Raw genomic sequence first — 24,973 nt, 5'->3', positions numbered from 1 at the left:
ATTAGTTCCCAATAATATCTAATAACATATTTGTATGACAAAATTAAATAAAAATAAATCACGATAATTTGTTTTACTGAATCTATTACCTAAGATATCATAAAACTTATTATTTTAAGTTAAGTAAAACAAACGTTAGCTATTTTTTGAATTTAAACAAAACGTTTTAGTCTTACTTAAAAGATATCAAGTAATATTTAAAGAAATACTAAACAAGTATCGCTACGACAATTTAGTGCAACTTTTACTAAGTTACCATTTCACAAACTTTAAACCTTTTTACATCATTTTAAATAATTTCAATTCTAAGAATTAAATTCAATAAATAACTCGTTTTTCAACTTAGGGTTTAAAAGGTAGAAAATTAAGTAATAATAACTTGTATTATTTATAAAAACTAAACAGTGTAATAAAATATTTGACTATAGATTTTATTTATATGCAAAACATATTTAAAAACTATAATTTATTTCCTTAGTTACTTTTTAAACTACACTTTGAGGATATAGTTTAGAAGAAAAAGTTGTTTAAAAATAATAAGAATAACGATGTAAAGTTAGCATAAAAATTTAGTTAAAATATTTTGCTGATTATTTTTTTATTATTATTTTTTTATTAATTCTAGATAATTTTAAAATTGTTTATTTCTATCAGGGTCATTCTCATTTCCTAATGTTACGCCGCTGTTTGTTTTCTCTTTTGTGTCGTCATCACTCCGATAAATATTGTACGCGAGACAGAGTGATACGAATAAGCCAATATGCGCCATCTTGTTAAAATATTTCGAATATTCTTCTTTCAATGTAAATTCGTCCCATAAGCCGCTTAACTAACAAAATTAATTACAAGTTAGTCGACAAAAACAATAACACTTTCAACTCCAGTTTTATTGGTTAATACTAGTACTTGGACTATCAGTTTTATACTAGATATTACTTTATCAAAAGATTTATAAACATAATTATACAACAAAAATTGTTATGTTTCGCTAGCATTCAAAACATTTATGTTTTTAGAAAAAAATTCGATTAATACATACATGTGCAGCAATTTAATATTTTTTTAGTGAGACAAACAACAAACTTTGAACATGGAGTAACCCATGGCCAGTACCAAAGGGGACAATATGCTCCCATGAACGTTACCAAGGTGGCAAGCTGTGCCTAGCAACGCCGTGTGGGCAAAACTGCTTGCTACAAGAAACGTGAACAAATCTCTTCTACGGTTTGCTTGATCTATCAATCTGTAAATATTTAGGTAAATATTATACTCATGCCTAGGTTCACAGTTCTTAGTCAAAACTTAAACAATTCAGAAAAGTTGCAAAAACCTAAATGCTTATGTAGTTAATATCGTTTAAGTATAGTAATATTTTTTAAACTAAAAAAGCTATAGTTACACTTATTACTAAAGCTAGTATTCAAAGTGCATGAAGGTAGCACTATGGTTTTGTTCAGGGTTTTCCAAGGTGGGCCATAAGCAGCAAAGGGGTCATAGTGTGGCCACGAAGTCATAATTTGAAACTTACACTAGATATTCTTGAGTTAATGATGAAGATCAAAAAAAAAGCTCTAAGGCGTATTTAATGGCAGTCTTGAAACTTATATAGTAGATATTACAGGAAAGTTTTAGAAATTTAGGGGACCATCAGCTGTAAAAGGAGGAGCCACAATGCAACAATTTGAACCTTACACTTTGTGTTTTGGAGTTGATAAAAAAAAATAAAATAAAAAGTCTTAGGCGTATTGTTTTTAATGATAGTATTCTGAGAAATCTTGTCGGAGGGGGGCATTGCTTTTTTATTTCTGTAAAGGGGGGCCCATGAAAAAAAGTCTGGGAAACCCTGATTTAACAATCTATTCTAAGATCCTAATAAAAACTATCAGTTTTTTTTTCTTTTTTTTAAATGTATTTGGAATAAGATTACTTGACACTAAGCTGCTGCTGTTTATTTTTTAATTAATCTAAATTGTTACAGAAATTTCTACACCAACTTATCTGAATGGGTGTACGTACTGTAGTTATACCTGATAAGTTTTTATTGTTTAATTCATACCATTGTGGTATTTTTCTGATACTTTCTAATCATAATAAATTATTGGTAGTCTAGAATTTGTTTTTGTATTTATATAAACAAAAATCTTTTTACTTTATTTCCCCTTTATTTACAAATTCAATAAACAAGATCACAAAAAATAAAAGTTAACATTGTAAATAATAATTTCTAATACGCGTTAGTTTGTTAAACTCTTTTTAAAACCTTTTGTGTATGAATGTAGTAAGAACTAAACAAAAACAAAATTTCAAACTGAAACAAAATATAAACTAAAATAAAACTTGTTTTTCTAGCTTTATATATATATATATTTATTTAAAAAAAAAAAATAATAATAATAATAAGACCACTTTACCAGAAAGAAGCAAATCACCGAGATCAGCTGAAAACACTGCTAAATATTTAATAAAACTATTCAAACAAAACGGCTTTAAAATAACAATAGAATCCGGATTATTCCAAACAGACTTCTTAGATGTATCCTTCAACATATCAAACTCAAGTTACCAACCATACAATAAACCAAACTCACCAATTTTATACGTAAACTACAACTCCAACCACCCCCGAAAAATACTAAAACAACTACCCGAAACAATAAACAGAAGACTAATAAAACTATCTAATAACGAAGAATCCTTCAACAATGTAAAAAATGAATACCAAAAAGCATTAAATTCGGCCAATTATAAAAACACCTTAAAATACGATAAGACCACTTTACCAGAAAGAAATAAAAAACAAAGAAAAACAGACATAATATATTTCAAGCCACCATACAGTCTAAATATAAGTTCCAAAATAGGCAAACAATTCTTAAACCTGATTACTACATCATTTGACAAAAACCACCCATTCCATAAAATATTCAACCGAAACACAATCAAAATATCTTACAGTTGCACAAACAATTTCAGAAGTAAAATAATAGCTCACAACAACAAAATATTAAACAAAAGCAATATAGACGATAAAAGCACCATAAAAGATAAACTTTGTAATTGCCGTAAAGAACCTTGCCCTTTAAATAACGAATGCCTAGTGTCAAACATAATTTATAAAGCAACAGTAACATCAAATAAAACAACAAAGCAGTATATAGGATCGACAGGAAATACCTTTAAACAAAGATACAGAAACCACAAATCATCATTCAACAATATTAACAAAAGACACACAAAAGAACTAGCGAATTACATATGGAACTTAAAAGATAACAATACAGACTACAAAATTAAATGGGAAATATTAAACAGGACAAAATTAAAATTCAATACTAAATTCGGCTGCAAACTTTGTAACTTAGAAAAAATAGAAATCGAAAAATCAGATAAGAACGTAACACTAAACAAGAAAAGCGAAAGACAAAACATATGCATCCATTATCAAAAATACTTTTTTAACAAAATTAAAACCAACTAAATATTAAAACAAAATAAAATCGAAGCGGCAAACACGAGTATTTTATAACATTTTTCCCAACAGTCTAAATTTTTTTTTCTAATAGCTTAAAACTTTTTTCCAAAATAACCTTTTTAAACTTTCCTAAAAAGCATAAAATAACATTCACAGCGTATTTCAAATTCAGCTAATCGTACAATAAACTGTACTATTACTACGTCACAATTATTACAAACATTTTTAAATCGAAATTTCTGTTCACTATTATAATAAACTGTAACTTACTGACGATCACATGAAATTTTACATTTCAATGTGTGAAACAGCTGTTTAAATTATAGTTTTTATATAATTAGATAAATATATTTATTTATATTTATAATATAAAAAACAACTAATTTTCGAATCGTTTACTTAGTTTCAATGCTTTGTGCATATCCTCAGAACGAAATAAAGAACAAAGCAAAATTTTTAAAGAATCACATAAAAAACACATTGTGACGTTTTAAATAAAATTGAATAATTTTAGTTAGCCTATTTTAAAAATAACTTATGTACAAGTCAACTTATTTTGCTTTGTTTGTTCTTGTTTTTGGTTTTATTTTGTTGTTATTTTTTGTTATTATATAATTAGTGGTTTTTGTTCTTTTAAAATACATGTTTTGATTATGGAGGCAGGGTTATATATATTTATATATATATATACAAAAGTAGTTACATATACATCTAGAAACTATATTCTGTTGTTACACTTTTTAAGAATTTTTTTTTCGTATAAAACTATTTAGCTTTTTATGCCATCAATATGAGAACAGGTAAAGTATGCACGAATACCTTTTTCCACGAAGGGTCAAATATGCACAAAGACTTTTTTGCACGAAGGGTCATTTTTGCACAAGAGTAAAAATAATAAACAAACAAATAAAAAATGTAAAAAAAAAGTTACCGACCAAAGTTATTTGACCCTTCGTGCATATTAGACCTTTACCCCATCGACATAGTATCAATTTTTTTTTTGATAGATTTCAAATTAGTTAAGGTTCTAGCTAAAACTCTTTATCTAATTTTGCCAACCATATATTAGTTAGTTTTAAAATAATGTTACAGAAGTTTGGACTTCGAAGAAATAGTTTCTTAAAACTTCAGCATAATCTGTTTAAGGAAACTTATATGGGTTAAACAAGTTTATAGATGCTGATACATGGTGTATATGAAACACAAAGAAGTTGTATTCAAATACCACCTGTAACACCTCAATCAGGAGTCGAAAAACTTCGGCCCGCCGGCAAAATTCGGCCATCAAAACATAAATTTTTGGCCAACAGTGTACTTATCAGCTAAAAACTTACATACATTTCTAAAACATTAAAAAACCAAAGGTTTTTTAGTAAAAATTTACGACTAGGCACCTTGTTTGATAATAAAACCACTAGTGTTTTATAGTTGCTTAGTTTATCAAATTTGTGATTTATTTTTTTTAATTACTACACCTATTTTAAATAACTGCGGGTCGCTGAAAGCTTTTTATATTTAGTGCAGCCCTCGATTAATCTTTATAGGAAAATTGGTCTTATAAAATACTGCTGACCCCTGCATTGAGCAGTCCAAATGAACTTCATTATTTTGATAGAAAACTGACTTATGCTATAGTTAGAATTTTCTATTCATGCAGGTTTCGTATACACTGAAAAAACTTAGTTTTCAATCAATATTCCAAAGGTAAAAGTTTAGGTACATAATGTGATACAATTTCATAAAATATAAATAAACTTTAAAATTTTCCATCTTATAAAACACGCAAACCAAAAAAAAACAATTTTATCTTAAACCTATTACTCATTAAATTTAATTACTGTGTTTTATTGACAAATAAAAATATCTCTTTTGATTTTGAAAATTTAAAATTTTCGGACTTAGTGGCAACTTTGAAAAAAGCGAAAAAATGGAATTAATAAATTATTTTATAACTTCATAGTAATAAAACCTGTCACATGAAAGTCTTCTTGTATCATTAATATCCGGATCATCTAAGAAGAACCTTGCTAGCGATTTTATTCCAGCTTTTCTGTCATCTTCTACATCCTAACAGTTATTTTATATCAACTGATTACTAAATAAGTAAAACATATTTTTTTTTACTCATAAATATCCTAAGAATTTCAATCAAACAACAACTTATCAACTAAAAAAAATTAAAACTGTTTGATACTTGACATCGTTATAAATGATTAGTTCGAACACTAATGTACAAGTTTAAAAGAATGTCTCTTAATACGCGGCCATAATAAAAATCAGTACTTGTACTCATTTTAATTAGTTATTAATAAAAAATTTGTACTAAAATAAAAAATTAGTATAATCTAGTAGGAAAATATTACTAGTTAATAAATAATACTTAATAGTTTAACAATATTTTGTGTTTAGTTTACTTATAAAACTTTTAACTAAATATTTTTTTATATAGTAAGTCTACAAAATATAATTAAGATGTAAACCAATGTCCTAAAACTCGAGTTTAGGATTATAGACAACTTAAACTAAAGTTTGAAAGACTAATTACCAAGAAGTGGCCGAAGGATTAAAATAAATAATGTATATCATATATAAAGTTATAAACGATATAAATTTTGACAGAAACTAAAAAGCAAAGTTTATAGTAGAAAAGAGTTGCATGCAACATTGAAATTTCAAAAAATAAAAGTTTTTAGAGAATATTTATTTATATGCTAGATCTTTTGTGTCAAATCGAAATTTCACTACTTAACATGTAAAAATTGCTTAAAACTCCAGGTTTTTTAGGATTCTTGTTCAAAATTCAAAATTTTTTCAAAACTTCTTAAGTCCAGGTTCTTCCAGGATTACAGGTTTTGTGGCAATAAATTTGACTAAATATTTTTTGGAAAATTAGTAATAATACATATTAACTGTTAATATATATAATTAGTAATAACATATGTAAAGTCTTAAAGTTGTATAAATTTGTATATTGTATCATTTAAATTGTTCTTAATTCAAATGAGTCTTCCAGTTTATTAAAGAAAAACAGAGTAAACTATTATCTAACATAAAATCAGTGTTTATTAAACTGGTTGTGGTTATGTCCAGTTGCTTTATTACTTGATATTTAAAATTAATTTAATGGATATTTATGCAGCTTTATTTTTTTGCTTATTAATAGCTATGAGATCCTTTTTAAATCCTAAGTTTTTTTTAAAGATAGCCAAAGTATCTGCATCCTTAAACTATAGGCATAAATAACAGTTTAAATAAAAATTATAAGCTATAATTGTAAAACAGGGTTGCCAAATGCTTTTAGCAAACTTTCTCCAGGTTTTCAAAACTTCCTCCTGGTTTTTCAGGTTTCCAAGTTTTTTGGCAACCCTGGTAAAACTAAAAGTATTTAATCATTTAATTTTGAGTGACTTTACAAATATACCAGAGTTTTATAAATAAATGATGACATGTAAGATGGTATTTTTTTTAGAACAAAAAATCTACCCCTAAACAATTAACTTTGCAGAGACAAATTAAAAAAAAACTTAAAACATAAGTATTATATAGCTTATCTTATCTTGATACATACAAGAAATTGTTAATCCTAAACTTTTCTTTAGCTTCTAAATTACAAATATTTTCATTCCTAACTACACTTTTTACATTTATTCAGGTATTAAGATAGATTAGAAATACTCCTTAACTTTTTAAGGAATAATGTTCTAAATAATAAAGTCTATAGTTATGCAAAAAAAAGTTTTTCATGTACTATTTTTGTGAACTTTCACATACTTTTTTTTTTTTTTTTCAGTTTTTTTAACTATTAACACACAAAAAAATATATCGCTTTTATTACCTATATAGATAAGTAACTTATTCTCATGTTAACATTATCACTACTATTTTAAACAGGCAAAACCTAAATAACATAATAGATATCGGCAGGAATTAACTTTGCTTTAAATATAAACCTAATTCAAAGATACGATAAAGTTTAATATAAGCTAAGCATTAACACGTAATTATTTGTGTTATGTCTATCAATTTCTAGTTATTATAACGATTTAAAAATATAAGGATATATAACAATACGGTCTAATATGGTAACAAATGTAATGTGAAAATAAATTACCATTTTTTTACTTTTTTCAACAAAACTCGCTAAAGTTAAGTAAATTCTTACTTGCAATGCATATATAGTGTCATAATGCAAAGTCCACATGATGCAGCTCATGTAGAGTAAAAATGTCGTCTGCAAGTTGAGATGTCCCGTGACAGCAGTGTAGCCCATTATGGCGCCAATATTGAACGTCAGTCCGAGCACCAGTTGTGGGAATTGGGTCACTCTTTTGGCTAGCGGATACAAAACGACTGGCACCATTGAGGCAACACCGATTGCAATGCTGTTGCAAATAGTTTAACTATTATGTTTTAGATATGTATATTAGGGTGATTAATTTTACAACTACTTTTGATTTTCCGGCTGAAAATTTTTCTATGCTTTGGAAACATCATAAAAATATCCTGTGCTAAATTTTAGACGATATGAAGAAACTTTCTCCTTGGCAAAAACCATTTTTCTAAAAACCACCCCAATGCAAAATGTATGGGATCAAAAAAATACGACTTTGGAGTTTCACGCTTAATTTTTTTTACATGTGGCTAACTATCACGCAAACACATAGTGAACAATTTAAAACGATTTAGAGAAATTTTTATAGTGGTATTTCTTAATTTTATGTAATTTTTCTCACTTTTTGTAAGTTTTCTTGAATTTACAGATTTTTTTCAGAAAACAAAAAATACCGCCATAAAATTTTCTCTAAATCGTTTTAAATTGTCTACTATGTGTTTGTGTGATAGCTGGTTACATTTGTATCTCATATATTTTTCATTAGGGTGGTTTTTAAAAAATCGGTTTTTGCCAACGTGAAAGTTTCTTCAAATCATCTAAAATTTTGCACAGGGTATTTTTATGATATTCGCAAAGCATAAAATTACTCAAAAGTAGCTGTAAAAATAATCACCCTAATGAATATAGCTTGCATGAAAATTCAGATTCCTATAATTACAAAACTTTTTAAGAGGCTGCATCTCAAAAATTGCTTAAATTTTAACAATTTCATTTTACCTTAAGTCAATTAATAAAGATTATTTTTGTAAAAATAGAAATAAATAAATTTAATAAGTGTAAATTGAAAATTGTTAAAAACTACCAGTTTTTAGTAAACTTGGACATTTTTTGAGCCATATCAAAAATTTTATTTCTAAAAAAAAATGTACTAGAATATTCAAAAAATAAGGAAAAATTAGAAGAAATAATTCACAGTTATTATATGTATATATATAACAATTTATCTGGTCTATAAAGCAAAAAATAAAAAGTTTCTTATAAAAAATCTGAAAAATAATCATCACCAGTTTATAAGTTTAAATATAGAAACTGGTTATTTTAATATAAAGTCTCTATTGTACTCTTGTGAGTTTTATTTTTAGATTTTACGAAAACTTATTGAATTTTGTACGCTTCTAAGTTCTATATTCTTAAAGATAATATACATTAATTCTCTGCGTTAAATAAAAAACATTTATACTATATGATTTTTATTGTAAAATTATAGTATATGCCAAGGGGGGACTACAGCCCGCCAAACAAACATATTTGCACCACAACGTACTTTTTAGCTAACAAACATTTAATGCAGTAGAAACAAGTTTAAAATTTTCATAATCATAATTAATAAAAATGCTTTTTTATGCTTGTGATTATGCCTCATATGCTTAAAAATTTAATTTACATTTGCTCTAATAAATATTATTTTAGTTAAAACTATCAAAAATACAGTGGTCCATTAAGATTTTTTTAGTAAATTTGGTTCATACCTCATAATAGGCTAAAGACATCTGATTTATAGTTTTAATGTTCTAAACAGTAAAATTTTGATATAAAACAATTGTTAAATCATTATATAAACAATTCAGTTAAAACACAACTACTTAATTGAAATAAAAATTTCATCATAAAAATGTCAGCAAGTAGGATTAGCTTTTACATACAGGGTTGCCAAATGTTTTTAAGAAACATTTTGAAGAATAACTCCTTGTCAATTTAGTTTAATAATTTATTAACAATGTAAAATCCGAAAAGAAAACAAATATAAGTATAAACACTAAAATGAGCTATAGTCTAATTATTCTACATCCCCTCCAGCTCATTTAAGATAATAACAAGTTTAAGGCAATGACATAGCTCATCAAGAGGGGATTTAAACAAGTAACAAAAATAGTTTACTAAGATGAAACTAAATTTTATGCATTAACAAAGCTCAATCGACTTAAACAAGGGATTTATTTGAAGAAAAACAAAACTGCAATAAAACGCAATAAATAAATCAAAAACAATTCAAATTCATGCAATTCCACGCTGAATCCTTCCTGGCTCAGCAATCATCACTAACAGCAGCAAATGAACACTCAGCGCCAACTTTTGTATAAACAGGAACAAACAGACTTTACTTACGGTAATTTCTACTTTGGAGTACTCCACTCTCAAGCTTCCCTAGCGCATTGAAGTCTTTCAACCTACGCAAAGCAAGTGGCACCTTTTTTTTTGGGAACTATAGGAGCAGGAATGTACTCTTCCTCAACCTCTTCATGATCCGCTTCAACCTCACTGGTTTTACCAGTATTGGCACCGTTGGAATCCTCTGTTATCTTTACAGAAGAATCAGGACGTTGATGACCAACATTGCACTCATGTGAGCTTGGTAGATTACTGCTCCAACCATTGGAAGTTTTTGCTTCAATGCTTGTTGAGGCTGGGTTGTACATCCTTAAAAACTTTCTGTTCCTCCGAGTAAGTCTCCGTGAACGATCAACTCTGACTACATCATGTGGAAGCACATCCATTACCACTCCGCTTCTGTCCCATTTACGTGGATGAGTGCCACTCTGGTTCTGTAGTAGACACCTACTGCCAACATAGAGAGGTCGCAATTCCCTGGCTCTCTGGTTAAGTACTTCGGAATTTTTAACAAATCTTGTACTGAGCGCCTCTTCTTTAAGCTTCCATGTTTTTCTCCACATGCGCCGCACATTAGGATTGGAGAATTTGTCAAGTTTGTTCAAAAATAAGAAACTATCTCGCAGCTGACGTCCATATATGATCTCGACTGGAGACACTTGACAATCGCTATCAGGATTATTTCTCAGATGGAGCATCGCACTTAAAAACTTGTCATTGTCCAGACTTCCTGAAGCGTCAACATTTGATCGTAGCAACCTTTTTGCCTGTTTGACGGCTACTTCCGCTCTACCGTTTGATCTTGGATAGTAAGCTGAAGATATTCGATGCGTAACATCACAGGTTTTAAGGAATTCCTTTGTTGCACTGGACGTAAATTCCAGTCCACCATCTATTGATATTTCCTTGGGTAGTCCAAATCTGGAAAACAAATCTCGGAGGCACTTAATCAATCCACGCGAACCTGCCTGAGACCTGTCACCAACTACCAAAAATTGTTTCCAGCAAATTGGAAGAAATCTGCGAATATTTTTTCAAAAGGGTTTGTAGGAGGATCAGATGCTTCTTGTGGCAGTGATGGTAGAGAAGGTGAATTGCGGTTGCAGCTTTGACAATTGGCCCGAATTGCTTCAATGTCTTGTGTAATACCAGGCCAGGCACGATTATGCATTGATGTGACTCCTTGGTGCGCCGAATGTAACTTGTTGAGGACCCAATATCGTAAACTGACGGGGATTACTACTCTGTCCTTGTAAAGTATAACTCCATCACTTAAGTACAATGCATCATCGTATTTAAAATACGCTGACAAAGATTCATCATGTTTCAAGCTTCGACCTTCTTCAATACACCTGGATACTCTTGAAAGAACTTTGTCATTTAGTGTCTCTTTTACAATTTCCTCCCAAGTGATTGCCATTGAATGGCATACTTCATTACTCAATGAAGCAATTAGAAAAGATTCGTCAGTCAAATCACTATCATGTGAATTCACTTCATTAATCAAGCTTGGATAACGTGATGCAGCATCTTCCGCTAGATTAGTTTTACCTGGCATGTAATGCACTTGAAAAATCCATGACAATGTACGTTGTTTGAGCCTAAATATGCGCGTGTTGTGAATTTTGTTTAAGGTGCGATCACCAAATATCTTTACCAGTGGTTTATGATCCGTAACAACCACAAGATCTTTGCAGCCCACAGTGAAATACTTTGTCTGTTCTAATGACCAAGCAATAGCAAGCGACTCCACTTCTATGGCAGCATAATTCTTTTCTGCCCCATTCAGAAACCTTGAACCTGCAAGCGTCACTTTCCAGCCGGTGGTGCAGCAATCTGGTAACCGGCTATTGCATTTGCAGTATTTCTGCATAAGGAAGTAGCCCAATCCTTGCTTTGACCAGTCTGGTCTAAGACAAGTCAGTTTCCCAAGATCAAAAATTTGAACACCACTCTTTATTGCGTCAATCATTATCTCTTTTGATTCATTAAATGATTGGTTTAATCCTTCTGTCCACATAAACATACATTTTGGACTGAGAAAATCTCTAAACGGTGCCATGGCTTTACGTAGTTTGGCATAATTTGCGACTTGATTTATCAGACCAAACCAGCTACGTATATCTGTGGCAGACTTTGGAGTTAAGAAATTGCAAATGGAATCCAGATATTCGGGCAAGGGTTCTATACGTTCATCAGAAATTCTAAATCCAGCAAAATCAACGGACTTTTGACAAAACTGGAACTTCTTGGGATTTAGAATGATGCCTGCATTGCTAACTTTTGACAGAAAATCTATTGTTCGCCACCAGTGACACTCTAATTCTAAATCAAAAAATATGGTGTCATCAACACATCTCTCCTTTCTTTCAAAATCAGATAAAATTTCTGCAAATCGTCGATTGTAACCATCACCAGATGATACAAAGCCTTGAGGTGCTCTAGTATATCGGAACCTGCCAAACGGAGTGATAAATGTAGTTAGGTGTTTATCACTTTATCTCAGTGGAACTCCATGATACCCGTTCCATGCATCTGTTACAGTCTTGAACGTTCCCTTTGGAATTCTGCGCGCTAGTTTAAATGGAGTATCTGTAGCGCACGTCTCCCTCTTGCAATACTTGCTAAGTGGTGAGAGATCTACTGTCCTCCTAGGTGACTCATCCTGTTTCCTGGTGACCACCATGCGGTGACACCAGCTTACAGGTTCACCAAATGGGACACGTTCCAAGACACCCAACCTCACATCTTGAATGAGATCTGCTTCAACCTATCTCTGCCAATGAATTGGCACTTGAGCTGGTGTATGACAAGCACGTGGTTTAGCATCATTCTCCAAATGTATCTCAAGTGGAGGCCCACTCATTTGCTGGATTAATTTAAGTGGACATACATTAAACGTTGAAGCTGCGTACTTTTGTAAGAGCCAATCACGCATTTTGCTCACGTTTGTATTTGTTGCCTCAAACGGAAGTTTGTTTGGTCGGTCTGGCACTTTACTTCTTGGCGGGCAATCACAGGTCACATCTTTATGCGAGTCCAGTCTATTCGGATCATTTTCATTTGAACTTACAGCAACTTCAGAATGCTGATGAGGCAGTTGAGATCCAATGGTGGGAAAATCCTTATTAATAATCAGGAGGTCAACCATGGTTTCATACGAGAGAGAGAATCCAGTCACTGAAACGCTTACATAAACAATTCCATCACATCTGATAACCTCCTTCTTTGGAGACATTCTGCTAAAAGTAGCTTTGAAAGCCCCTAGAATGTTAATAGGAATTTTGTTGGCAGCCCGAATTGTGATGGATACAGGCATTAAATCATTCTTACAAAAACCAGCCTCCTGAAAGTTGTTCGACCCCCAAAGGTTCGACTGTGCTCCAGGATCAGCTAAAGCCCATGCAAACTTGTTTGTGCCATGTCTAGCAATCTTGACTGATGCACGAGGATGATCAGTCGTTGCCTTGGCTTTACGCAAGGAGTTCTTGCTAAATATGGTGTTATTCAACATGATTCTTTTACTTGCATGTAGTGACATTATTTGGGTATCTTGTTGCATAAAATCAGAATGATCAGCTTGGATTTGAACAACATTAACCTTTTTTGATCGACTACGCCAACAAAATAGACAATATCTGAAAGGCTTTTTATTTCGGTTACCTTTTTTGTTGAAAGGATAGAAAAGCTTTTTACAGTTCTGGCAAGGAACATGTTGGGACTTATCTCCTATGTTGACACGTCCCTTCTTCTGACGTTGAAAGGAAGAGACTGCAGATATAGTCCGCGAATTCTCAGTTGCATGGCGTCCCATTTCTTTACTTTGAATAAAGGAAATTATATCAAATGATGACCTGGATAAGATATCTTCAGTACTGAGAACTTCTCTTCTTATGTCATCGTCCCCAACGCCAGCGAGCATCACGTCTTTTATTGCTTCTTCTCTGTAGCTCGTCACATTGCTTTTCCCACAGTCACACTGACTGACTGTAGTGAAACTGCAGGTTTCTGCTTTGCTTCGTACACGTGTGGTAAGCGTTCTAAACGGTTCATCATGGTCCTGATGTAGGTTCATAAGTTTTGACTGCAATTGACTCCATCACTTTAGCAACGTAACTTTCTGATTTGGCCATCAGTCGAGGATCACTTGCTAACATAAGATCGCCAAGTTTGTCCTGCGCACACTGAAAAAGCTGTATGCGTGCATTTTGGTTGCTTATATTCGAACCAATCTCGAATGCCTCCCACCTCCAAATGAAAGCAAGCCATGCCTCTTGGCTGATCCCCCGGTCAACCCTTGGTCGAATCAATTGAGGTGCATTCAATGGTATTACTACATTATTGGATAACCCAGAATCTTGCTGATGCTCCACTTTGTGGAGGTTGAGAAGGCTACTCACTACATCACTGGAACTCGCATCCACGGATTGGGCACTTTAATACAACCATTTTACTTTTCTCAAATTGTTGATAAGATTTTACATGAAGAATAACTCCTTGTCAATTTAATTTAATAATTTATTAACAATGTAAAATCTGAAACGAAAACAAGTATAAGTATAAACACTAAAATGAGCTATAGTCTAATTATTCTACACTTTTATCAAAGGTTTTCTGATTTTCTTCTAGGTTTTTGAAAGTGTACGTTTTCGGGTCTATTTTTAGTTTAAAATTAAATTTGTATTAAAAAAAACTAACTTAAATAGTATAATAACATTGAAAATATACTGTAAAGCTACTTCAAATGTGTTTTTGATAAAAAAAATATTGATAATGACATATAAAACTTAATATATAAAACTTTACTACTAAGTATGTAAAAAAATTTTTTTTAATCAGGCTTTTCCAGGTTTTTCAGTGATTTTTGTTCAAAATTCCAGGTTTTTGAAGGTTTTTTCAAAATTTCTTAAATTCCAGGTTTGTAATGTTCATCGGAGTTAAAAAATATTGTGAACAAAAAAATAATTACACAAAAACTTATTTCTAAATTAGAGTCTTAGATTTAGTGAAACTAAAAGATAGTTTTGAAGACTTAAAGTACATTTGTCTTATAAAAACTTTCAGTTAACAGTGGCTTTTTAATTTACTTCAACGAAAATTCATAATAACATGAAATAAAATATATCTAAATTTATTTCTTAATATCATGACTGATACTTTTTTTTTGGATTAAATCAGAAACATCAGCACTAAAGAAAAACTTCAAAAACATCATATTTCAAACATTTGAATGTATTAAAACTTTTTATTTAGGTATTTCATTACTAAAAAAAAATAACTAATTTTAATTAGTATAAATATACTGTACATTTTTTAAAATTAGTTTGTTATAACAAAATCTTTAAATATATATATCGAATAGTGATGTTTTAAAATTATCTACTTTATGTTAACAATTTATTAAAATACTAATTTTGAGCAGTATTTAATGATTTAAATCAAAAATTATAACAACAGAAATTTAACAAATGTATTTCGTTGAAACATTTGTTTATAAAAATACAACCTTGAAAACTAACAAAGAGTAAAACGCATTTTTTCAGGAAACTCTTTCAAAAAGGTTAAAACATGTTAATTAAATGATGTAACACTGGCCAAACGTTTATATCAAAAAACTACCAAACAAAAGCTAAGTTGATGATTGAACGTTAATTTTAAAACTAAAAAAGGATTTCTTGTAAATTCATGTATATAATATTACTTTCATCTTACCAAGTGTAGTTTAATGACAGTAAAATTGCAAGTGACGGGGTCAAAAGGCAGGCAAGTAGACCAATTGCTTGCTTTGGGGTCACTTCACCAGCTGCAATCGGTCGCATTTTGGTTCTTTCAACCTCTTTGTCCAGGTTCCTGTCCCAAAGATCATTGATGACACAACCAGCCGACCTCATTAACACTGAACCAACTCCAAACAGTCCTGTTCAACAATATTGAAACATAAAGCTATAATGTTTGTACAAATACTACCGTAACTTCCTAGTTTTATTATTTTAAAAACAAAATCTATTTTAATGCTGTATACTTAAGAAAACTTTTGACAGTAATTTTAATATGTTAAAAATAACAGTTTTTAAATAAGTTTTCTTCATCGTGGACAAAATAAGATTAATACTAATTTTAAATTGTACTTACACAGATGTAACTTATCCCAAGCAGCTAATATTTACCCTACTAATTGTTTTTATATTATAAAAAATCAAAACCTTTTGTGGTACACATTGTCTTTTACAAATTTTATTATTTCATTGACTTTAAACATATATTTTTACAACTTTAAATAAATATAATAGTTTTTCAAAATGTAAGTTACAAAAGTTTAACATTTCTATAGGTCCTTTATAAAAGAGCAAACTAAAAAGGTACCTAAAATTGGAATATAATTTTCTCTTACAAGTTTATTGTCTTGTTTTTAAACAGTTTTTAGTAAAACCTTTGTAAAGTTTGTTTAACAATTCGTTACTACAAGGAGTTTTTAAAGTAGTAAAGACAGGTAAAATATTTTTCGAATAAACCTTTAAAAATGTTAGTAGATAAAAATAAATAAACAGTTTTTGAATAAACTTTAATTAATTGAAATATAAAAGTATGCAATTATTGTATCAAACATTTTAATATAAAAACATCTGTACTAATTCTGTCAAATTATAAGTGAGAAAAAACAATAATGAGAAATAGTTAAGTAGAATGTCAGTTTTTATTAAAATTTAAATATAGATATATGTAAATTAATTACAGTTTAATATGATAATTAGAAGAAAAAATATTAAGAAAATTTTTTTAATTAGTTTTACAGTGAGTTGATTCCAGATATGTTTTTTACTAGCATAAATTAAGTAATACAAGAGACTACAAAACTAAATAAGAAAACTTAAAAAATAACAAACTTCTAATTTATAAAAGATTTTGTTATGTTGCATGAAGTATGCAACTCCAGTAAAACTGCAGTGTGTGTAGAATGCTATAAACTTGACAAAAACCAAAGAAGTAGTTTACACTATAAACGTTTACTGTTGAGAAAATTTAATCAAGTTATACATGGCTAAATAATTTTTCTTTTGTAAAATTATTTATCATTCATTGAAAGATACAAAAACACAAAAACATCTTCAAAAATGACACATAAAATTATAAGTCTATTTAATATATTTTAGAATGTTATGAGGTAAATAGAAATTTTTCTAAATTGTTAACACATAAAATAACACAATTATAAACAATAACAAAAGGTAAAAAATATTCAAAATAAACTAACCAAGGTAATAAAGGTCAGGTAGCATTCCAGGGGGAGTTGCCAAAATTATGCTGTAAGCACAAGGCATGTACAAAAGAAGTGAGCCAATCGGTTTATCAACTCTCATTAACTTCATGTAAGGCTGAACTTTAGCTGGTAGACTCTCAACAAATCTCTCACAGCTTAAGTTTCTTACTTGGTTTAGAACATGTTGGTTTTTGTGTTTTAAAGTTTGTTTTTTTTGGGTAGCTGATGATTGAAATAAATGGCAGCTGCAAGCACATATTTTTAAGTTGTTCACTTGTTGAGAGAACTGATTCAATCCATTTTTGTGTGTTTTCAATAAATAATGCACACTTTTATACATTCTTTAGTTTTCTAGCTAAATTTTTAAATAAAAACATTAAAAATAAACATTAAGTATATAAGCTGAGGATTTATAAAAAATTAAGTTTAATAGATAGTAGCAATTTACTGAAAGATAACTGTTCCTTTTAAACCAATTTAATAATAACTTAATTTAGACTTTAGAAAATGTTTAACCTTTATACTAAAGCATATATTATATCTTTGTTTAAGGATAAGGAATTATTTACCAAGTTGAAAACCACCACTGTTTACATCTGAAATACTATAGCTTTTCGTTTCATTCTATTTATCCTTATATAAAATGAAAACCAAGAAAATATTATGTTATATCATGATAAATTTGTTATAGTTTGAAAACTCTACTTTTTTTAAAGATATAACTCTTAAACATAAATAAAATTTCTAAAACAAATAATAAAATTGGATATATTATCACAAAAGTTTTAAACACTTTAGCAAAAAATGTAATAAATAGGGAAAACTAAAGTTTTACAGAAAATTACTAAAATCAAGGGAATTCTTAGTAAATTTAGGAAACTCTAGGGAAGTTGGAACCCTGTGTAAAAAAAAACAAACCAAACAAAACATTTTCATATTTTAATAATATTTAGCACAAAAGTTAGTTTTATTATTTGACCAATAAAACTTTAACCTCTCAAGTTAGAATTTTTTTAAAAGTCATTTTTGAGCTTTGTTTACTGAAAGCAAGTATTTATAACAAACAACTTTATCTATGAGTTAAGGATATTTAAAAAAATATTCTATTAAACTTTAAAATTAACTACAATTAGAAAGTTTATCAAAACTTTAGAATGCATATTTAGACTTTTATATCTCTAAATAGTTTTCACTTGACGAAAACTTAAATTATGATAGACAATAAATTAAGATTTAAAACAAAAACAACAATGTTATACTTAAAAGTGTAGTAAAGAGATAACCAAGGATTTAAAAAAATTAAATAAGAATTTCAAGTTCAATAAAATAAAGTTGTTAAACAAAATTGGTTATATAAAATAACAAAACATGGAAACTGAATCAACTAAATCTCATTCAAGATCTAAAAAATCTGTCATGAGTGAAATTAAAAAAAGTTAAAACTAACCTGGTTTTATAAAAAAAAAATATCCTGAGTCTACCTGAGTTTTTAAAAAATCATAATATCTTAACTTGTCTTGAGTTATCCTAAGATTTTCAAAAATTTCAAAATATCCAGCTTTATCCTGAAAGTGCTGCAACCCTGCTACTTACATTGACCAGTTTTCTAGATGCTCATCATTTCAGTAACTATAAAGTTTAAAAGTTTCAATAACTAATGACCAAATTTCGTGACTCTAAAAATTTTTTTCTTACAATTTTAATTTTATAATGACTTTCGAAGAGCTTTTTAAATCTTTAAAATATAAAAAATATATAAAATACTTTTTTTTTAAATTTACACTTTCAAAATTTTAATTGAAATTTGTCTAAAAAACCCTCAACACACTTGATAATAAATAGCAAAATTCTACATTTAGCACTTAGATGATAACAGTTAATGATAACAGTTAATTTACATAAATACATCTTGATCTCCTAAATATTGCTTTTATTTGACCAAAATTTTGTGTCCAATTTTAGCTTATAAACAAAGTTTTTTTTATTAAGGTATGTTTTTGAAATATTTATAGACTTACTTTTTAATTTTATACTTTTTTAAAGCCAAAATTTTCATTGAACTTTTTTAAATAACAACTTTTGAAAAAAAATTCTTAACTAATAGAATTTAAACCTCAATTTTATGATTGTCAAAAAAGTTAAGGCTTTTTATGTTTCAATTAAAACTTTAAAAAGAGATTTTTGAAAAAATTAACAGATATTTTATGATGTTTATTAACAGTATCCTTGGAAAATAAAATTAAAGATCTTTATTTTAAAAATGTTAAGAAGAAAATACATTTAGGTTGTGGAATTGTGTGATTAGTTGAAAATATTTTTCTCTCTACTTCAGGGTGGCCACTGATTTTTGAGAAATTTCTTCTAGGTTTTCTTAATTTCTTCCAGTTTTTTGAAAGTACTTTTTTTTGGGTTTATTTTTAGTTTAAAATAAAGTTTAAAGTAAAGAACAGTGTTAAGTACTAAACAACATTTAAAAGCTACATTAACAAGTTTTTAATAAAAAAAATTTTATGATGACAAAATGTTTTTATCTAAATGAAATTTTTCTGTGTCAAATCGAAATGTCATACTTAAAGATGTGAAACTTTTTTTAATTCCAGGCTTTTTTAGCCTACATGGTCAAACTCCAGGTTTTTCCAGGATTCAATGTTTAGTGGTCACCCTACTATTTCAAACTATGTTGATGCATTTCTTTATTACTCTTTTTTCAAGAGCTTGAGTAAAAATTGTAACAATAGACTTGATAAAACAGGAAGGTATAAATAGTAACATTGTTATAAAGAAAATTTTTAGCATTAATTACTTTCTAAAAATGTACTTTACTCCATGTCTTTTTTAATTTTTTTTATTAAACTTAAAACTTAAAAAAAAGCAAATAGTTAATTCTTGATTTTAAAGTTACATTTTTATTACTGTTTTAACTAAATTATTTCCAAAGAGTATGTCTGAGGTGAGAGTAAGTCTAGAACAGGGTTTCCCAAACTTTTTTTCAAAAGGCCCCTAAACAGAAATAAAAATTTCCCCCTCAAACAAGATTACTCAAAAAACTTCCAAAACACCTAAGACCTTTTTTGTGTTCTTCATCATTAAGTCCAGTATATCTAGTATGTTTTAAAACTACCATTAAAAACACCTAAAACTTTTTTTTTGATCTTTCATCATCAACTCCAGAATATTTTGTGTAAGTTTCAAATTATGACCTACCTGATCACATTATAAAAGGTCTTGTGAAAAGTCTAAAAACCAATCACTGACCATATTTTGAGCGTTCACATTTTTCTTGCTTTATTGTTAAAGGTAATAGTATTAATATATTGTCATGTTAATCCCATTTTAAAACTACAAAATAATAAAAAAAATATCATTATTTTATAGTATTTTCATATTGACTATTTACTAAGATTTATAAATTAAAAACATTTGTTTGTTAGGTACTTACCCTTTGTGCTAGACAAAAGGCAACTAGATAAACATTATTTTTGAGACATGCAGCATTTAGTGTTGTAACCGGTCATTAATTTGTAGGAGAAGTCTTTATTAGTATATAAATAAAGTCTTTCTTGAGGTATGTAGTTTTAATATTTTATTTCATTAGTTATTCTTAAAAATGATTTCACAAAAAAAGCGTCCCAAATACGTTTAAAAAGCGTTTCCTTAAAAAATTTAGCCTCCATCTTGAGTTTAAAGTGAATCGGTAGTATGCATCTTTTCTTTAACTACTATTTTATCTTCAGACAGCTTTGTTTCTTGCTGGCTGCAAAACACAGTACTTATTTTTAAAACACAATTTATTATATAATAAAGTGTGTAGCTTAACGGTGTAGGGGTCCTAACAATGGTTTTGAAAATACTCCGAATTAAACGTTGCAAGATCGAAACCGATGGATGACATGTAAACAAAAAAAAAAAACTTGTTGATGGTATTCCGCATTTCTCGCAACTATGTCTAACTAATAAGTCCTAATAGAAACTAAACCGTTTTGGATTCTGTTTTTGTTGGTCGTGTGTTGAAGTTTATTATTTGTCATGGACAAGACATTAAAAGGTATCCGTGGTGTGCGACCCGATAACCGAAAGGTTTTTTCGTGCACCAGGTCCTAGGACCAAATAATTTGAGCGTACTTTTTTATCGTTCAATAAAATACATATAACATTAAGTTCTACTAATGTTATTTAAGTTCATTTTAAGTCTGTAGTTAATATAACTTTGAAGCTTGCAATAAACAAATTGTTAACTATTTTTTAAAAAATGTATTAACAAACTATTTTTCTATGAATTTTATCTTAGTGCTGATTTTTTTCTTATTGTTTTTATTCATTACAAAATAAATAAATAATTATCAGTCCAAACTTAGTTAACTTTTACTAAATTTTTTCAAAATACTATGTCTTTTAACTAGTTTACGGGTTTTCGTTTGCACTTTACCGTTAGAGTTATGATAAAGGAACTTAGCTAAACTCTGTAGGTAATTTCATACTAATGCTGCCATCACTTGCCGCCAAACTAGTTATATAAATCTTTAAAGATAAATTTGAGTGGATTAAAGAGTTAGCGTATAACAGCTGAAATTTAATATTTATTAAGTAAAACGTTTTGTTGCTCCTTAAAAATAACATTAATATTTTTATTGCAAGAAACCAATTCTTAATTTAAGTGAAATCTAATCTGCATGTGATTATCATAATCTTAATCTTCAGGATCAACATTGTGTACATATATTGTATAAACCAGATCACAAAACTAAAAAAAATCAATTTATAATTTGCTGCAGTTTGTTTTACAACGAACTTTAAATTTATTTGTATAGTCAGTTGAAATGCAGACTAATACTTTTACATAGTAATTTTTTTTTTGAATCATTAAGCTACAACTAACTTAGTTGGTAGTCTTAAAATATTAAAGATTTTAAATAACATTAATACTAATTTAATTCTATTTAAGTTTCTGGTGATAAGTGTCTAAAAATAATGTATAAATTTAGCAATGTTTGTTTTTATTAGAAATAAGTATAGAAATTTTTAATATACTTACTGTTAAAAAATGATACTTAAACCATATATACAGTAGAAATATCGGACTTGTATCCAAACAAAAAAAGAGTTACACTCAACTCAACTTCTTACAAGTTACAGTATTTGGCTTTTTTAATAACTTTTGAGACTTTTTTTTAATTGTTAAAAATCTGAATTATTAAATTTGGTTCAACTGAAACTGTAAGGCTGGTTTTTAATTACAACAATGAAACTGTAATGTGTACAGTCGGTAACTTTTTACATTTACAACATGTTATATAACTTTTGTTAATTCAAAACATATTAATAACCTTTAAGTATATTAATGACTTAGTTACATTACTTGGATTAACCTAAGTTAAGTTTCTAAACTTATTTTTACTAAATGAACATTTCGTTACCAAGACACTTTAGATTTAAAAGCAAGATACTCAACTTAAAAATAAAATATGTCTTAGTTATAAGGTTTTGTTTATTGAACAATTTAAGAAAAGCGTTTGAATTGATTGGAATAAGGAACAGGTGTACAAAGGAACCTTTCACTTATCGAGTCGTACGCCACATGCTTATAAAAACTATTACGATTCAATAAAAATTAATTTAAGATTTGAAGGTTTAACCCTCAAAAAAGAAAACAAATTATAAAAAAGAAGTGTACTTACAGTATAAAAGTATACATAAGTTATACTTACATTAGTTGAAAATAATTAAGAAAATTTTAATGACTATTTTTTAATTATCACACTAATAATTGTATAAACAATAAAAAAACACTTTAGTAAGATTGAGATGAAAATGAAATATAAGTTCCAAACTTCCTAATTACTTTTTCAAGTTTAGTTTTAATAAAACTTTAGCTCAAATTTTTATTCTTATTTAATTATACCTACCCCTCGTTCTTTATAACTTTGGTTGCCGTAGAAATGAACTGTGTTTTTAAAATTTTATTTAAAATTATTAAAAACATACAATATATAACTATTGCACATTCAGTTAAAAAAATAAAAACAGAAGTCAATTTTTAAATTAAATAATTTTATTTACAGTTTAAAGACAATCAAAGAAAGCATCAAGGAAAGTAAAACAGAGCTTAAGCCTGGACTCACATTTACCTAGAGATAAGCTCAAGTTTACATAGATTATTTTAATAATTATTGTTTTTATTAGTACATACTTAAAATAATTCTTATATTGGTAAAATACACACACATAGGCGTTACAATTTGTACTAAAAATATGACTTAAAATTAGTAAATAGTATTATAATTGAAAAAGTAAACAAACTGGTATTTATTAGTTTTATTAGGTTCGTTTTAGTTAAAGAAATTTAATATAAATAACTATTAACCAAATGTTATACCTGATGGTAAAAACGTAGAGAGTCAGACTGAAAGTTTTGTTTTTCCATCCATAATTGTTTAGACTTAATTTAGTTAAAAGTAGTATTTCCTTAAATTTTAATCATCTATAAAAGTGTTTGCTTATTCAAAGTTTTCATTGAAGTTTATCCTAAACACTGAATTAATATTTTCTTATTCAAATTTGATAAAAAAACATCTTGATAAAAAACTTTACGTCAATTATTATCTATTTAAAACATGTGCTTTTCAAAAATTTAAATATACAATAAAACATATAATAGTTTTAATGGTTTAATATTTAGTTGTAATAATAAAAGTTTAAAGTTAATCATTCTAAATTAAATTTTAGTACATTGGTTTTTCTAAATAGTATTAAAAAGTTTATCACTAATACATTTTTTCAATGAATCTATTTTCTAAATTTTGAAATTTAAACGTAAAAAGATATAATATAAGGAACAAAAAAAGCCTACAAATAGTAAATTGTTTTTGTAATATGTTTATTTCTTTATAAAAATTTACAAAAAGTATTTCCTAAATAAATATAATCAAACATTTAAAAGATTATTAAACTATTTTAGTTTCCAGTTTTAAAATTATTAAAACTGAAAATAAAGATTATAAAAGTATAGGACTTATAAACTTAACTCTAATAGTATAAACTATAAACTCTGAATCTAAAACTGTCTCATTAAAATTTAAATAAAAGTTTATACATTTTTGAGAAGAAAGTAAAACAATTGGCAAGAATGAGTTATTATGCAATTAACCCAACGATTATTTTTACGTCAAAACCACTAATAACACCATGTGGTAAATATGTAGTCTCCATAAAAAAGTATGATAGTTTGTAAATTTGGCTGCTTTTGTGAAGCAAGCTATAACGCATTGACGAAATACAACTAAGGAAAAGACAAAAAAGCATGTCTCACAGATCATAGAGAAATTTTTCTATCCAAGAGATAAGGATATCATACCGATAAAAGTTTAATAAAACGTTTGTCAATGTTTTATTAAACATTGTTTAATTTGTTATTGAAAAATTTTAGTAAATTTCAACGTGTGCAAATGGTTACAATTTAAATAGATTTAAACAATTAAAACTTGTAATAATATTTTTGATTTATTTTAACTAGAAGATTTTTGTATTATTATAAAGAAAAAAAACTGTTTTATGTTAAAAACAACATTTTTATTGTGTTGTTTTTATTTTTCATAATACTTAATGTTTTATTAGTCGTGTAATAATCATTGTAATGATGTGTATTTTTACATTAGGTAAACTATTTGCGAGTAAACTTAATTACTTTTAATTGTTATTTGTACTTTTGTTTTTTTCATTACTCTTTTGATTACTTATAAGTTTG

The 24,973-nt window shown here is 28.0% G+C and overlaps 1 protein-coding gene across 1 annotated transcript; it reads right to left on the bottom strand.

Annotated features, from left to right (window-relative positions):
* Positions 1-227: 227 nt before the first annotated feature.
* On the bottom strand, positions 228-17,583 carry LOC145835773 (4-hydroxybenzoate polyprenyltransferase, mitochondrial-like). The gene is made up of 6 exons (XM_082943488.1): positions 17,227-17,583; positions 15,687-15,891; positions 7,635-7,854; positions 5,442-5,539; positions 1,084-1,243; positions 228-829 (listed from the first exon to the last, which is right to left on the bottom strand). The coding sequence occupies exons 1-6, from the start codon at positions 17,570-17,572 to the stop codon at positions 632-634; spliced, it is 1,227 nt and encodes a 408-aa protein (XP_082799614.1). The 5' UTR covers positions 17,573-17,583; the 3' UTR covers positions 228-631.
* Between the last annotated feature and the right edge of the window lie 7,390 nt (positions 17,584-24,973).

This window comes from Thalia democratica, chromosome 5 (genome assembly GCF_965202585.1).
Source record: "Thalia democratica chromosome 5, ktThaDemo2.hap1.1, whole genome shotgun sequence".
Classification (NCBI taxonomy): domain Eukaryota; kingdom Metazoa; phylum Chordata; class Thaliacea; order Salpida; family Salpidae; genus Thalia; species Thalia democratica.
Note: the sequence above shows the minus strand (reverse complement) of the source record. Positions and strands in the feature narration are given on the sequence as shown.

Bases quoted from the DNA above. Each gene is read 5' to 3' on its own strand.
- LOC145835773 (XM_082943488.1), bottom strand. From the start codon at position 17,572: ATGTATAAAAGTGTGCATTATTTATTGAAAACACACAAAAATGGATTG. The intron at 15,892-17,226 runs GTTAGTTTATTT...ATTGTTGAACAG, and splicing joins ACCTGACCTTTATTACCTTG to GACTGTTTGGAGTTGGTTCA. The intron at 1,244-5,441 runs GTTTTATTACTA...AAATATTTACAG, and splicing joins AGAAGACTTTCATGTGACAG to ATTGATAGATCAAGCAAACC.